The sequence below is a fragment of the Aplysia californica genome, unplaced genomic scaffold (assembly GCF_000002075.1).
Source record: "Aplysia californica isolate F4 #8 unplaced genomic scaffold, AplCal3.0 scaffold00186, whole genome shotgun sequence".
Taxonomy (NCBI): domain Eukaryota; kingdom Metazoa; phylum Mollusca; class Gastropoda; order Aplysiida; family Aplysiidae; genus Aplysia; species Aplysia californica.
Window position 1 is genome coordinate 1,083,276 of NW_004797456.1, and position 16,516 is coordinate 1,099,791.

The 16,516-nt window shown below is 39.3% G+C and overlaps 1 protein-coding gene across 3 annotated transcripts in view; it reads right to left on the reverse strand.

The window, feature by feature from the left end:
- The window catches only part of LOC101849460, a 28,855-nt gene that overhangs the window by 10,684 nt on the left and 1,655 nt on the right, over positions 1–16,516 (reverse strand). For all 3 annotated transcript variants that reach the window (XR_220467.3, XM_005098567.3, XM_005098566.3), the window contains exons 2-6: positions 9,052–10,326; positions 7,718–8,161; positions 7,033–7,155; positions 4,661–4,859; positions 2,071–2,307 (exon numbers count right to left, since the gene is read on the reverse strand). Coding sequence is in view for 2 of the 3 variants with exons in the window: in XM_005098567.3 (XP_005098624.1) it covers positions 2,071–2,307; positions 4,661–4,859; positions 7,033–7,155; positions 7,718–8,161; positions 9,052–10,318 (2,270 nt within the window). In the remaining variant the exon portion in view is untranslated. The remainder of the gene's footprint in view (positions 1–2,070; positions 2,308–4,660; positions 4,860–7,032; positions 7,156–7,717; positions 8,162–9,051; positions 10,327–16,516) is intronic.

The window sequence follows — 16,516 nt, forward strand, 5'->3', positions numbered from 1 at the left end:
GGGGGGGGTCCTGGTTCCCTTTTATGAGGCAAGCGTGCAAGACAAAACTTTTGCAGGAATAAGTTCACATTTGAACCTCAAAGAAGAGGGGAAAAAACTGATCATGTACTCGAGTCAGAGTTGGATAGACTGGGGGAGAGCAGGTTGCTGTTAGGCTGAAACTCCCGTAGTCTTGAAAATAGCTTACACGCAACTCTATTCATCCATGCAAAAGGCGCGCGTTTTCATACAGTAACAACGTTCGACATCGGTCGCATACACACTCAAGTACTCAAGGCAGCGCCATCCCCCCCCGCCCCCCAAATCGCGCTCAGGTTGTTCATTAATTTTGTTTTTCTTATTCCTTTATCCTCCATTAGTATATATATTATGTATTACCGAGCGCATTTTAAGCCCAGATGTCAAAACAATATCCCTACCCCCAGTCGTCCCACACTGGTTACATCCCAAAAAATACCTCCAGCAATGCGACCGGTGTGAATGAACTTTGTTGACCCCGACAGACGACGGTCCCCGACACACGCGCCACTCGCATGTACGAGGTCATGTCATGGGATGTGACCGGGTGTTTGAAAGTTCCACTGACAGGTCTTGATGATGGGTCCGACTAACCAGAACTCGGACGAAGCTTGATTATTTTTAGGTCTATGTCATAATTGATACAGTAATCAGGCCACCATAGGAGAATTCAGGGTAACAAAAGTGAAAGTAGACCTTGAAAGTATCCAAGTCGGAACTCAAAATCAATACTACTTCCAATTTTACTTGAAATAACGGGCGTGAGTCAACTACTAGATCCGGAATTGATGTTTTACTTTTAGAAGAAAGGGGACGTTGACCTAGATGGCCCAAAACAGATAGAGCTGGAGATCCTTTGTTGCTGCCCTAGGCTAAACGCCAGATGGCTTAATGGGTAGGATTTTAGAAGAAGCGTTCCAAGTTCCTCAGCATAAAAAGTCCAATCGGTGCTTCCAAGCAAAAGAGATTGCAGATTTTTTTTTCTTGGAATCAGACGTAACAACAAAAAATCAGGAGACACGCAATCGAAATCGGGAAAATCGGGATGCTTAAGATTTGGGGCAAAAAATCGGGATATCCAGATTAAATCGGGATGGGTGGCAGGTTTGAGATCCCCATAGGCTATCCTGAGAGGCAGGACACAACCCCTACATCCCATTCCTCGCACCGAGTGAACAAACTATTAAGTTGTTTTCAGAGATGCTAATACAGTCGAACTTGCCCTGACGGCCACTTTTCATTTCCCCCTTTGCGGTTTTTAAATATACTTTAACTGTGTAAAACGGGCACCTGTCCAACGTGGCCGCGGCCACCATATTTTAACACACAACCCCTATAACAGTAAACAATAACACCTGTTTTAGACGGCCACCTTAGTGACTCCATTACGTTTTGTCATAAATTATGCGTTGGCCCCTGGCGTTGTGGGCGAGCCGTCATAATTCAATCACCTGTCGTTGTTGTTAGGTAGTCCCTCCAATCAATCATGTTGCGTAGGCCCCTTCCACTGTTGACCAATAGGTTGACTACCAATTTTCAGCTGCGGGTGAGGTAAACGTGTGATCCCTCATAACCCATAAGCCCCGCCCAGAACTCATGAACAAATCGTAAGTGAGATGAGTGGTCACTGTTTACCCAGTCTGTAACAAAGTAACAATGGACGTCAACATGAACTTGTGACAGAAGCGTCGCTCGTTCTCCGGGCGACCCATGTGTTTGTTTTAGCACGGCACTCGGTCTTCCTTGTCCGATTCATTTTGTTTTATTGTCACTCTTGCGCAAAATCAGCAAAAAAATTTTTTTTAAACATAACAAAATACAAAACAACAAAAACAAAAACAACAACAATGCAGCTATTTACGATTGGGACCTCAGATGGGAAAGGTTTGTTTTCTTCATCTTGATCAGTCCTGCCTAAGACGGCCACTTTTCTCCTTGACAAGGGGTGGCCGTCTTACACAGGTTTGACTGTACATCTAAAAAGGTATGCTGAAATAGTACAGGTGCAATTAATATTCATCACACAGCTCACAGCTCCTGAAACTCACATACCTGCAGGATTCTTTAAGACACTCAGGATTCAGACACTTCAACACTTTGTCGTCCTTATCTGACATGATGGTAGCAAAAGGACAAAATGGACAGATGACTAAATCAGGGATGTTTGCCTGTTGAACCTCCTCCTCCTGCATGCGCCGGATAATTTTGGAGAACAGGTTGCTCGGCACTATAGACTGGATTGTGTTTAAGGTTATGTGCTGGTCACATGCTCCAGTCAGACATGGAAACCTGAAGAAAAGCAGGGAACATGGCCCAAATCAGTTCAAAGTGATTGGCATCATATTCTAAAGAATTACAGTCTAGCACGCACATAGTAAACGCTTTTATAGTGAAAAACACACGTATTGCAAATAGATTTTCAGCTCCTGAATATTTTTCTTTTTGTGCTTTTTTTTACAAGCTGGCATTTAGAAAATGAAACAAAGAAAAGGAGTAGGGCCAGATAATATCCCAGTTGAAGTGACTATAGAAGAATTAGGCACTCAAATAACAACAAAGCTCTTAAATTCTATCTACCACAAAGGTGAGATTCGAAAAAGATATAATTAAGCCAGTTTTTATAGCTTTACCAGGTGCCACAAAAAGGGTGGGTTGGATAGAACAATAAACCTTGTAAGTCATTCTACAAAAATTTTGCTGCAAACACTAATGGAAAGAACGAGGAAATGTCTAAGATCAGAGATATTCAAAACACAATTTGGCTATATTCCTGACAAGAGCACCCAAACTGCTACATTCACCCTAACAATGTTGATAGTAAGATGTATTGAAGCGCAGAAATATTTGCATTTAGACTTCATTGATTATTCAAGAGTTTTTAATAAAGTTAAGCATGATGAGCTATTCAAAATTTTGGAATAGCTAGACATAGATGAAAGGAACTAAAAATTATCAGGAAATTGCACTGAGATCAAAATGCTGCAGTAGGAATTAAGGGAGAGTACTGTGAATATAAGCATATTAAAAGAAGAGTAAGGCGAGAAAGTTCTATGCAACAAGACCTTTTTAACATATACAGTGAAAAAATCCTTACAAATATAGAAGAAAGTCCAGGCCTCAAAACGAACGGAGAAATTTCTAGATACCGTTTAGACAGAAAATGAACGTAAAGGTCTTTGTTAAGCGTAAAGAAAACAGAATCTCTGTAAATTATTTTGTGAAAGTTCGTCACTTTGGCCACCCAAAACTTCCGAACCATTTTACTTTCGAATTTGACCAAATTAATGGTGCTTCAGAATCATTTAAAGGGTGCACAGTTTATTGAGGAGCCTGAAGTCACTGTAGTTTAATTTTCAGTTTTTCATTAGTTTCGTTTAGATCTAATCTTGGGAAAGTCCGTCTTCCAAGACGCCATTGTAAACAAGTGAGGTTTCCGTTCACTAGCCGTGAACACTGATTCCACACCTTTGAAATTCTGGAGTGTACAACCACGAAAGCAGAATAGAGAATCAATTTATACATCTGTTATACATTTGGCAACTTGGAAACACATGTGTCACTTTTCCCATAAAACTACGACAGCTACAGAGTTGAAAGTTGGCAAGTACCAGCAAAAAGACAGATAGGTCCATATGAAAGAGCCCGATTTTTTTATCTATTCATTTCCTGAATTTTGAAAAATGTATTTGGCCTTTGTGATTATTCCACTGAGAAACGAAACAAATCTGCGTAGCTGTCCTTCACATCAGAAGGGCCAGAAGTGATATTTCGCGAGGCACATTTTGTTTTGAGAGTATAGATCTAGACCTTCTAATTTTGTGCATCTCTCAAGATTTATTGCTCAATTCCAGTAGAGTGTAAATATAGTAGGCCAATGACTTTCAGTTGATGTTCATGCACCGATCATTCCGTGAAAGGGGGCCCAGCTAGAGCATCATAATCTCTTTTTTTTTTTTAAAGCAGTAAATCCGACTAGTGTTCTCACACACAAACATGAACAGATCAAACAAGTTCAAGTTTAAATATAGGATTTATAATAACATCTGAAGCCTAGAGTTCCTCACAAGTTTAAAAAAAAACTGCAACAGCTACAGGCAGTTTCAATTTATAAAATGAATTCAATCCTGAAAAATAGAAATATCTCAATGACAATCAAAATAAAAGTCAGAAAAGGCTATGTATGGTATACCCTTCTGTAAGGCTGTGAATGTTGAACAATTACCAAAGACAGTGGAACTAAAATGGAAGCAACAGAAATGTAGTTTCTTAGGACAGCATTGAGAATTCCATGGAAAGAAAACAAAACCAATGAGGTAATGCTAAAAGAAGCCCACTTGGGCAAAAAAAGACAAAAGTAATTACTGGGACACTTAAATTGACATCACTGAAGTAATAGAAGGCAAACAAGGCAGAGGTAGACCCAGAGCAACCAACTTAGAAAACCTGAACTGATGGGTGACAGAGAAAGACCAGGGAAAACTTTTTGGGACATCTGAGTGGAGTCATGACTAGCGAACCATAATGGCAGATATCTGTTCCTGAGCGGGCCAAAACTGTCTCATATAAATTGAGACTCATAAAAAGTAAACCTGAGGGCCACCTCCGAAAATTATTTCCATTGTACTAACAATCCAAAACTTACTTTGTCTTCATTTCTCCAAATGCAGCCTCTGTGGACCTTAACACACATGTCTTACAGAACAAATGGCCGTCTGCACAGCTGGCAAGATCTTCAAATAGACATTCATCCTCAAAGCAACAGCAGCATTCATACAGCTCTCCCTTTGCTTTGGCTTCCTCCAGTTTCATTTGTCTCTGCTGCACTTTCTTGTTTTCATGATCTGCAGAGTGAAGGAAGGTACAGAGTCATGCAAGAAACCACAGTCTGCTTTTCTTCCTTTTCTTCACATTCCCACCACTGGAATTCAGAGATATTTCTTTAGCTGACACAGTAACAAGTAATTAAGTTGATTTGATAGTCTGTTTTTCTACAAGAACACAGTGCTCAATTGCCATTACAGCAGCAAACGCTGATTTTTTTTTTTTGTTGTTTATTTGAGTAAGGAGAAGCACATTGACACTATAATGGTCATTTAGTTTAGTTTTAGTTCTAGTAAGGTTTTACAGCGCTCGCAACTGCACAAGGTCATACTAGCGCCAAGGGGTGAATGTCAACAGAGAAGTCCTTACTGGGAATCAGGCTAACTCTGCTCACCTCTCTAGCTTCAACAGCACAAAGTCTGCTTCGACTATCAGGGCACCCCGGAAATAGCTGGTCACAAGAGTGTGACAAACATACAAAAGAAGTAGAGGAGAAATAACGATAGTAAGGGTTAGGAAAGAAAAAGCAGCAGTTCCCTGTTGCAGTTCAGGAACAGTAATGAGCATGACATTGATGAATCAGCCAGTTTACAATTCCACTGTGCATAAGAACATACTAATGTCCCCCCTTTGGGAATGGCCTCAAGACACTTCAGTCACCGGGGGGTTGGTCATTTAGTGCTGGGAAAAAGTAAGACAGACAGACAGAAACAACAGAGGGAGAGTAAAGAAAAGAAGTAGGACCTACCAGTGGCGCCCTTCAACCACCCGCACGTTGTTTAAGACATTCTAATTTATCTAAACAGATCAGGGGAGATACCTATTCCACTGCACAGTCATAATTTACATAAGAACTATACGTCTTCCTTCGAGACCTAACATTGACAACACACTCTATGGAACATTACAGCAATTGCAGTAAACCTGCACTTATCACTACATGGCATTGGACAGAAGGGCGAGGGCCAATGAGTTGCTGGATCGATAACAACAACATCAGGGCAGATATGAATCATGAATTTTGTCAAGCCAGTGCCTTTTAGACTTTCAACAGTGATAGAACTACAAACATATGCAACAGGCACACAAGCCCTCCGTTTCTTGTCCCCATCCCAAAAGATTAAGTGCTAGGCCCATCTTATCCTGGGAAAGCGGATGTAAATAAGATGATGAGAAAGGATGAAAGAATAAAACCTAAGAAAAAACCAGATCTACCGACCCGGTCTCCATGAACTGAGAACTGAACATACTATCACGCACCGTAAACAATAATAGATTATTTAATGCATAATTTATTTCTTTTATTTTGAAATTGAAAATATGAACTATTTCAAAAAATTCTGACAGAAAAACAAACAGTAATGCCACTGGCAACTAAAAATAAAGCAATACTGAGTATGCATTTTCAGTCTAACTTGAAAACAGGCACCCTTATATTATTCAGCACCACACTACTCTGGGATGAAAAGAATTATTATGCTTTCAGAACTAAGCTCCATTGAAATACACTCTTCCCCAACAATCACATTTCTGAAACACAACAAAAGCACAGCACTCAAAAATGGCAGCATGGTTCTACAAGCTTCTCCCTTCAAGATAACCCACCCAAGATTACCATTTTAAAACCTGGGCAATCTTGCCAACGGTTTCTCTTCAAAACTTTCCTTACTTTGAAAAGTACTTTTGGGAATGAAAGAGAAATTTAATTACTAAAAAGAAATACTTGTGAGGGGTTTAGAGAGATTTTAATCAGTATGGATTAACTCTTTAACTCTCAGCAGCTCACAGTCGGAACGACTATACCGGTGAATTGCTGGCAACAGCTTGGGAGCAATCCTTTTCGATGACATTGACATGATAATTTTCGGCACTCACTGAAAACAGGTCTCTTCTACTAGAAGAGATGAAGAACTATCAAAAAAGGTTTATTCATCTATTTTTATTAAATGACCAATATAGTAATATATTATGTCACTTTTAGGTTTCGTACCAAAAGAGGGCTCCGGCAAAGCGAGAAAACCCACTCCAAATATAAATAGTTAATGGCATCTTTAGATGTATCAAACCTGTAAATGACCTTTTTTTTAAAAAAAAAATGTAGATCCCCTTATAAAACAAAGGTATAAATGACAGCATTGTCTAGCTCACTCACAAAACATAACCAAAACCACTACCAGCTCAAAATGAATTTACCTGCAATGTTCTGTTCATTGTGAATAAACCACATCTCATGGTAGAAATACTCATCAGGTATCGTGGGCATAGACAAAATGCCCCGTCTGTTCTTGAGAAACCTTTTATGTTGCTTACGTTCAGCTGCAGCAAATAAAACAGCACTATAAAATTGTCACAGAAGAAAAAATATTACTCGTACAATATATGAACAAAAATGACTTTGACTTTTGAATTATTATCAGTTTCAAAGAAAAAAAATTGATAACACAGCTATTGAAATTAACACTAATGTGTGAAATTTTGAAAATTTACTGACTTTTTTTTAGCTTTGAACATACAGCCCACTATGGGTGTTCAACAGACCCGTAATTTTTTTTATTGCCAAACAACAAATTCAAATTTATAAGATGATTGCTTTTGCTTGTATTTATCTAGCCCTCCATTCTAACTCATGAGTACCTCCCTCATAGGCAAAAAGATTACCCCTTAGTGCATTCAGAATAGGTGTCATAACGAATCCTTCAACAAATTTACTGATATTGAAAGTGTTAATGTATTTGTGGCAATGTCACTATTTCAAGACAGTTCTACTATCAGTATCAAAGGATACCAAAAACCTCATCAAAAGAAAAAAAAAAACGATAAAAGGGCAAAATCTATCCATATTCAATTTTAGCAAATTTTAAAGCAGCATTAAACTTACCTATTGGAATACTTAATAAAGCAGAGGAAATTTCTCTATAAGCAGGCAACACGTGTCCTTGGTGTCTTTCCAGAACTGATTTCAAATAACCAGCCTGAAGAATACGGAACTCATTCTTCAAGAACAAATCGGCATGCTGTTTGTATGATGGTGAAAGGTCTTTGGTAATATCCCCGAAAGTCTTTTCTGGTTCCGGAAACTTCTGTTGAAATTCCTCAACAGTGATTTTCAGATTGCGCAGCTTATCCAACCTTGTCTTTTCTTCCTCTTTTTCCTCCAGGTCTTTCAATGTTGGATAGTTCTTACGGTCAAAGAGTTCTGCAGCCAGTACATCTGTGCGATTTTTCACAGAGCCCATCTGTTCTAGTCTTTCAAACAGGTAGTTTGGATCACAGTCAGGAAACAATGTTTGCATTTTCTCCACATCCCTTTCCACCGAACTTTCTGCAGCAGGAAAAAAAGAAAAAAATACAGCAAAGAGAACTTCAAAATCTGTTGACTAGTAGTGACCATATAGATAATCTAAAAGATTACTTCTGTGTTGTAATTTTACACCAAAATTAAATGAGCTTCAACAGCAGCATTTGTAAGTGGTATAAGTAGACAAAAAATACTGTTAAAAACATTAGTTTTCATGAGAGTCAGCGTTACTTTAAGAGAACAAACAGTTCATAATCATGTGAGAGAGTTGAGTTTGAGTTTTTAAAAAAGAACATCAACACAACAACCGCCATATTGCGAGGGAAAGTAAGACCGTGAAAAAAATTGTAATTTTACATCATGTAGGCCTTTTATGCTCCGCATTAACACTACTTGGTCATTTAGGAGATGGACTGAAATGGATACAATGTGCCAGCAAGCGGAGATACTCGATAAAAACCTTCCTCCCATGATGGGAATTGAACTCACATAATCTGAGTGTGGCAGCTAAGTCCCTGCCCACTACACTACATACAGACCAAGGTAAAGTAAGACAGACAGCGGAAACAACAAAGGGATAGATTAAAAAGTAAGACCTACCAGTGGTGCCCTCAACCACCTGCTATGGGAAAAGTAGATAAGAACAACAGTAAACTGACACAAAGTGGGTCCACATTAAGCGTCCATCAATAACCATTTTTTAAATAAGGGTTTTTTAAAAAAAGGCTTAACTTCAACAAACTAGAGACATCTGCTTAGTGACTTCAGAGGCAAGTCAACACAATAACAGTCAGAATTTGACCGGAAGAAAATGAGACAAAAGAAAAAACAATAAACAGAAAAAGATTTTAAAAGCACACCAATTAAATAACTCTTGGACAGGTGGCTGTTAAAGCAGGTTCGACTATACTGACCTTCTGATGGTGGATTGGGTTCTTCAGCCTGGGCCACATGTGCTTGTGAGTTTTGGCTTTGGTCCTCACCTCTGTAAGTCATCATGAGTTCATCTATCACAGTCTGCAGCCTGTCTTTCTTTTCAAAATGAGCCTCCAGCAGAGCATAAATCTCATTCCTGTCTTTATCTGGAAATATTTTGGCAACAGTTCGCATGTCACAGAACAAAGGATCATTTGCTAGAAGAGGATCATCTATAATAGATGAATCTTTTTTCAGTAGAACTGGAACAGTCTTTGTTTCACTCTCTTTAATTAGAATCGGTTTTTGCTTCAGTATCTCAATAACACATTTCACTCGAGTAGACGAAGGTGGCACTGACTCTAAAAGTGCATACACTTCATTAGCATCTGCGTTTGAGACACTTTTAATAACCAATTCAACTTCTTCAAAGATGTCTAACAACTGTACTCCTGGAGTCTTCTGAATATCATCAAGACCACCTTTCCCACTTCCATCAAGAAGAACTGAAGTCACAAAGTCTAGTCTATCTGGTCTCTCTCTGTTGTCTAACAACAAATCATAAACATTATTAAGATTTTTATATGACACAATCCCTGAGATAATTTTAGCATCTCTCAAAACAGATGCTACTTTCTTCATATCTGGAACATCTTGTTTTGCAACATCTGCAACATTGTTTGGCGGCAACGCATCCACTCGTGAAAGACCAACAACACTGTGTGCCTGTTCAGATGCTGACCCCTCACTCTTTTCTTCTTTGTTATCAACATATTCAACATCAGCAATATTAGGAGAATGGGGAATATGTGCAGGTAGAGTGTTACCCAGAAAATCTGGTTCATTAATGGAACTATCCTCTTGCGTCCTCAGAGAAGTCTCTGAAGTTGAAGAAATTTCAATTACTGAATTATCAGTATTTTTCTTCACGTTCACGTGATCACCACAGGCAGAGCATTCAAAATCATAAGCGTCACTTCCATTTTCAACAACATCACTTTTTGAACCATTTGTCAAATCGGGAAGATCTTCTCTATAAGGTGAAACTGTTCGATGACTTTCATCTATTCCATTAGTTTGAGGAGACAGATCACCATGGAGTCCTTCCAAACCTTGATTTTCAGATTCATTGTAATTGGCATCTTTCTTATTTTTCTTTGGTGTGGACGCCAAAGTGGGATCTGACAAAGATTCCTGTAAATGTCCAGAATCTCTTTTTCTGCGTTGATTTAACCAGTCATCAGGTACATCAAGAAAATCATCCATGACTGTGCCTGAAATTTAAAGACACAAAAATAGATATAAAAAACCCAATAAGGCCACAACTTCAGTTTCTTTCATTACCAAGACAAGGAAGCCTTTTTAACACCATTAGAGTTTGGAAATATAGTCCAGGGACAAAACAAAGATCAGAAATGACAACTCTTGAGGTATCAAAATAACTTACAGTTTTTACTATTTCACTTTTGATTTGATAGATGGCATGTTGTTGCTATTATTGTCTGTGAAATAGTCAAACCTCGTTATACCACCAGCCCTGCTTTCAGCCAGGTTTTGCCATCGCACGAAAAGGAACATTTAACAATACTATATCAGCATACTATGATCCCCTTTAAACTGTTAACACCTGAAGACTGCCCGAGGTAAACAGTCCTTATTTATATAAATTTGTCCCACTACACTGCCAGCTCAAGCTGTCAGAGGTGCACACTACAATGGCACACGGCACTCACTTGGCAGCAGTGAAAGTTTCCCTTTCTCCCACACACAATTCTGCAAGCTAACTAATGTCACAAACACAGGACACCCGAAGGCCATCTCATCAAGTTTTGGACAAAGGGAAATAACTAATTTTCAAACTGTCCTCTACCTTGTCATGGCAAAATCATCTCCCTTGACACTGGTTTGTCGCTGCATTTCAACAGCGGACAGCATTAAAACCCCATCATCCGGCCAACTTAATGCTCATCCCATAATTAGCAGTATGACAAAGTTTGACAACCGTACACTCGTAAAAAGACATGAATTTATCCATTTTTAAAGTGTAGCATAACAAATTATATTGGTGAATATTTATTAAGATGGCCAGCCATTGTCAAGAAAAGAGTGGTGGTCTTGAACGGTCACTTTTAAGGACAAGTGGGCTAACGCAGATTTCGGGGGTTTCCAAAAATCTTCACCTACACCAAAAGTGGGCATTGCCCTACCTAGAGGAGAAGTTTGGTTTCATTGGTGTGTATATTTGTTTGGTTATAGAGAAAACTCTCCTTGTCTTTTAAAGAGACTGAATAAGGATCCAAAAACTTTACCTTCGAATTTCTCAAAACAGCATTTATCCGGATAGCCCCCTTGTGCTTAAAAGCGACCAACAGTGTCACTACAAATACATTGTGAAAAAAAAAAGCGAGAGGGAAATTTACAGGAAATGCACATTCACACAGGAGATTGTCTTTAAAACAATTAGCCGTTAGAGCAAATTTGACTGAATAACAATGTGGCCACATTATGAGCAAGAGCGCAGAGCTGGGCAGGAATGAGAAGTAAAACAGATATTTCCATCTGAATGACCATACTATTAGCAGCTCCTGTGCGAGTCTCGCTAGCTTTGAGCAAAACTATACTTCACTATGTTCCCTCTCGCTTCCCGCTCAGCTTTAGCATTGCCGATCGTAGAGTCACGTGTTTTATAGCTTCGTGATAGGAGTATCTTGTGCCGTTTCCTAAGCCCACTTCCCTGAAATCTTATTTTTACCATCTATTTGCTACAAATCTAGTTGTAAGTTCAAGATAGAACGTTCCATTTCAATGACATCACAATTCTAATCTATTAAACAAGTTGGTAAATTTTTACTTTCACTCCCGTACACAAATGCACTGCTTCAGGGGTCAAACTGCAGTACCGATTGCTTCAGATCAAACCGTATGAAGCCACTAAAACTGCTGCAAATCAATTATTTTCAAGAAAATTTCAAACCTAACTGCAAAATATCAAAAGATGGGTTAAAACAGAGGGGCACTGAAACCCCCCAACTGGTCCAAAGCGGCAAATTACTCACGGTTAGGTGTAGTGTGATACAGCTCCATTAAAAACCATCAAATTTTTTTTTTTAACTATTAATTTTTTTGCGACAGAAATGAAGTTGATATTCGTGTTCAGCGCATCAATATATATAGGAGAAAATGGACAACTAGTAGCTAAATGTGAGACGGGAGGGAAAGTAAAAGAATACCAGAAAGTTTAATCAAATTGACCCTTTTCCTAAGGAGGTCGACAAAACAGCTGAGTTTATTTCTCATGCGCAAGAATAATCTTATGTTTGCATAAATATAAAAGATCATCAAGACTTTTTAAACAGAAATAAAAAGACAAAAAGCCTGTATGAAGAACTTTTGTTTGCAGGAGAACATTTGATAATAAGAACTAAATTTTTCTTCATCTCCTTTTCTTCTTCTTCTTCTTCCTTGTTCTCGATGACAGCAGCTAGACAGTCAGTCCGATGTCGCGCACAAACTGTGCAGTTCGCTTCAACTCTGACAGACTGTGCAATAAAGCTTTCTCTCAAGGGGAGCCACATTCTGCCACGTCTGTGTGCGAAGGGTGGTGTAGCGCGGGCAGTGCTGAAGGATATGGTTGGCATCCTCTTGGTCGCGTCCACATTCACAGATCGCTGACTCTCACACTTTTAATTTGGTGTGCATTTGGTTTCATCTCCTTTTAAATTAAATAATGTGTTAAGGAATGATATTCTCCAAACATCTCTCCTTAATGAAATGAGATGGGATGCGCTGAACAATTTCTCCTGTAACTTTAAAACAAATTTGCTCTGCAAATATAAGTTGAACTTTCAAAAAATCCAAACAGAATAAATTGAGTATACATGACTATGAACCTATGAATAGCAATCCTTTTAACACCTGACCCAACACGCCAGTCATCACACTAGTTTACACATCAGCTGTTTCCTGCCAGCTTACAACTTATTTCCCATTTGAGAAAAGCAGCTGATATGGCAACTCCAAAGCTTGACGTAGACCAAAATATTAAATATATACATACGTCACTGTCGTCACTGACTAAAGCCGGCAGTGGACGCTCGGTTTAAACGAAGCTTGAGTGCCGTGAACATAGCCTCAACAGCACCTGCAAACTGCATTCAGGGCGCCGAAAACGTAGCCTGCCAACTATGTTCATGGCGCCGTGAACGTAGCCTCTGAGATAATTTAAGAACCTGAATTCTAGATCTTTTATTTTGTAGATCTTCTAGTTCTAGCTAGATCTAAAATCTAGATTGATATATATAAAATCCAGTTTGGGTTTTCATTGTTGACTAAAATTGTATTGCATTGTGATTATTGCCTGTTGTTTTTTGTTGTCTGGAATTTTTATTTTTTTTACCCATGCACCCGTCTAATGTACGTTTTATATGCTATTTTTCTAGTAGTGTTTTGCATGCTGAACACGAAAATGACCTTCATTTTTCCAGCAAATCAACAGTTGTTGAGTTATTACTGTTATTGATGTTTGAAAATAGCAATACAGTCGAACTTGTGTAAGACGGAATCGCAAGGGAGGCAGAAAAAAAATTGCGTCTTAGACATGGGAATGTAGGGAGAGATGGAGGTGGGGGGGGTCCAAAGGCCCAGCCGGTCGGATCAAGGATTGCTTGTCCGATCGGCAAGCAGTGTGGTCAAAACTTCACACCTCTCTCAATTGCTATCCTGTCTGATAATGAATGACATGCGTCAGTCTTCCGATTACCACCAGTGCTTGCCTTTCATAGGACCACTGTTTGACCTATCAAAAACAGAAACGTTTGACAATCTCCTTTGCTTCCACCCTTAGCCCTACCCACCAAAGCCACCTCTCACTGCTATCATTGTTACAACGATTCAAGGAACTCTTTTCTAGGCTGGCCGTACGATCAGGGCGGCAGACATTGGTCAATCTAATTTCACACCTGGTCTCTGGCTTCTGGCTACCCACGAAAGTTTCCGTAGTGGCTCGCTACTCGAACACTCTCACGGACAGTCGTGAGATTTCGCACCCACACTTCACTGACCATCTGCATCGCTCAGGGCTCACATGATGGGGTAACATCTACCCACAAATTGCACCCCATCTCCCAGCGGCATGGCCATAGCATTAAGTATAGAGCCAGTGTAACCAAACTTGCGAGTTTTATTTCAAATCAGGGCTGAGCAGGCAAAGCATTTTCTGTCTTAAACAGGTGAAACGCTCGGAAGGGAGCAGCTTTTTCTTTCCGTTTCCGCGTTGGACAGGTTTCCGTTTCGCAGTGGCTACGTTCACGGCGCCGTGAACGTAGTCTACAGGCTAGGTTCACGGCGCCGTGAATGTAGTTGGCAGGCTACGTTCACGGCACTCTGAATGCAGTTTGCAGGCGTTGTTGAGGCTACGTTTACGGCACTCAAGCTTCGTTTAGACGGAGCGTCCACTGCCGGTTTAAGGCATGATGGGGTGGAAATTTTGAAATTCGTTAAGAAGAAGAAACTAAGCTTACACGCTTACACAAGTGGTAGCATCACTGGGTAGCATCAATATAAAAAGAGTGGAGAATTAAGTCATGAAGTAAAATTTTGAACATTCTTTTGTATTGCTATGGTAACGCCTGCCATATTGGAATTGTCATATATAAAAAATGCACACAGTTCTAAAAAATCTATCATAAGGTTATACATGATTTTAAATGTTACAATAAGTGGTTTTGCAGCCTTCCGTGGCTGTTTTAGAGGATGGACTTGGCATTTTATATGTAGGAGGAAAAACTTTTCCAGAGTCGAGGTCCTAAATATGGGAATATTTTGACCACAAAAATCTCAAATCCAAACAATGGATTAAATTTATAATAAAATCATTTATTCAAGATTTTTTTTGATGTCACTACTTATTACACTAGAATAATGTTCCATCTATCAGTACACCGAAAATTATGACGATATCTTAACAACTTTTCGCATGATAGATTTTTTTGTTCCCCCCCCATCCCCACCCCCTCCCCTCTGAAAGAGTCCAATTTGAGAGAAAACTCCTGAAAGTTTGGAGGTGCAAAACTTACTGTAAACGTAGTCCATTATACCCTGGCGCCCAAAACAAACTTGAAAATGTAATCACCCAGTCATCGTGTTAAAGCCTTGCATTACCCACTCATGCAGCATATCAATTTAAAGCTAAATAAATTCTTCATCATCTGACATATTAATATTTAATCTATTTTAAGAGACGCCCGAGATATTGTCACTCAAAATTGACCTTAAAAAAATAAGGCTTGGCAAAATTTTGCGAAATCAAAGAAACGTTAAATTGTCTTTGCGCATTTATTGAAGAGTATCAATATTGATCGAATGGCGATATATTGAATGCCCAATGAATGGAGAATTGTGTCTTTGCAATAAACAATATTTTATTATGATATTTTGTCACTATAGTTTCAAACATAACGGAAAACAGAGCAATCACGGATACCACACAAAACTTCGACTCAACACTAATTGTGTTCATTGTTATTTTGCTTAGGAACCATTGGCTTTGTGTTGTGCACGAGACCTTTGGGCATCAATTCAATTTAGTTTTGGACATATTTATCAGTCATTTCATTTCAAATGTCACAGAGAGTTGCAAACAAAGGGTCTGAATTGGGGGCAAAGTTGTTTTTCTTCAGCCGTAGTTTCATGCCTTTAGGATTCATATCGGGGCTGTTTGCTGTTAACTATTCGTACGTTGACTTGATTTGTTTTTTTTAAGAATTCTGTAATGGCATTGGCCCTATGAGAAAATGCAGTGTTTCGCATGGGGATGACTACTTGAATAACACCTTGACGAAAACAAGGGTAAGACATGACGTTCCAGCACTTGCGTGATGTAGTCCACTAAACCAAGGCATCCGGTGATTCTCACGAGAGCGGCTTTGTTCATTCCACCCCAGGCCACCCAAAACCATGGCAGTTTCGTGGCCTCTGTTCCTCACTGACAGATGTTCAAAATCTTACAGGGTCTGTGTGCAAAAGAGGTTTCGAGCTCGGTAAGAAACCAACAGCTCCTGAACAAAAACAAAATTAAAACTTATGAACACAAGTAACTGTTACATCCAGGTTTTGTGAGGCATTTGCAACTGCTCTGTTTTTCAATCTTCATTAGTTTTCTGTTCAGCTCTTCGTTGTTGGTGTTTTGGAAGCTCTGAAGGGCATTGAACATACGAGTCTCGTAGTTGCAAGAAATTAAAAAAAGATAACTGTGCTTTCCTTATCTCTTTACTGTATAAAAATGCATACATGATATGAAGTACGCTTGCAAATAGTTTGAATGAAAGAATTAATATCTCGTTCTGGGCCAAAGACATAATACGCACACACACACACACAGAGAGAGAGAGAGAGAGAGAGAGAGAGAGAGAGAGAGAGAGAGAGAGAGAGAGAGAGAGAGTCACAGAGAGAGAGAGAGAGAGAGAG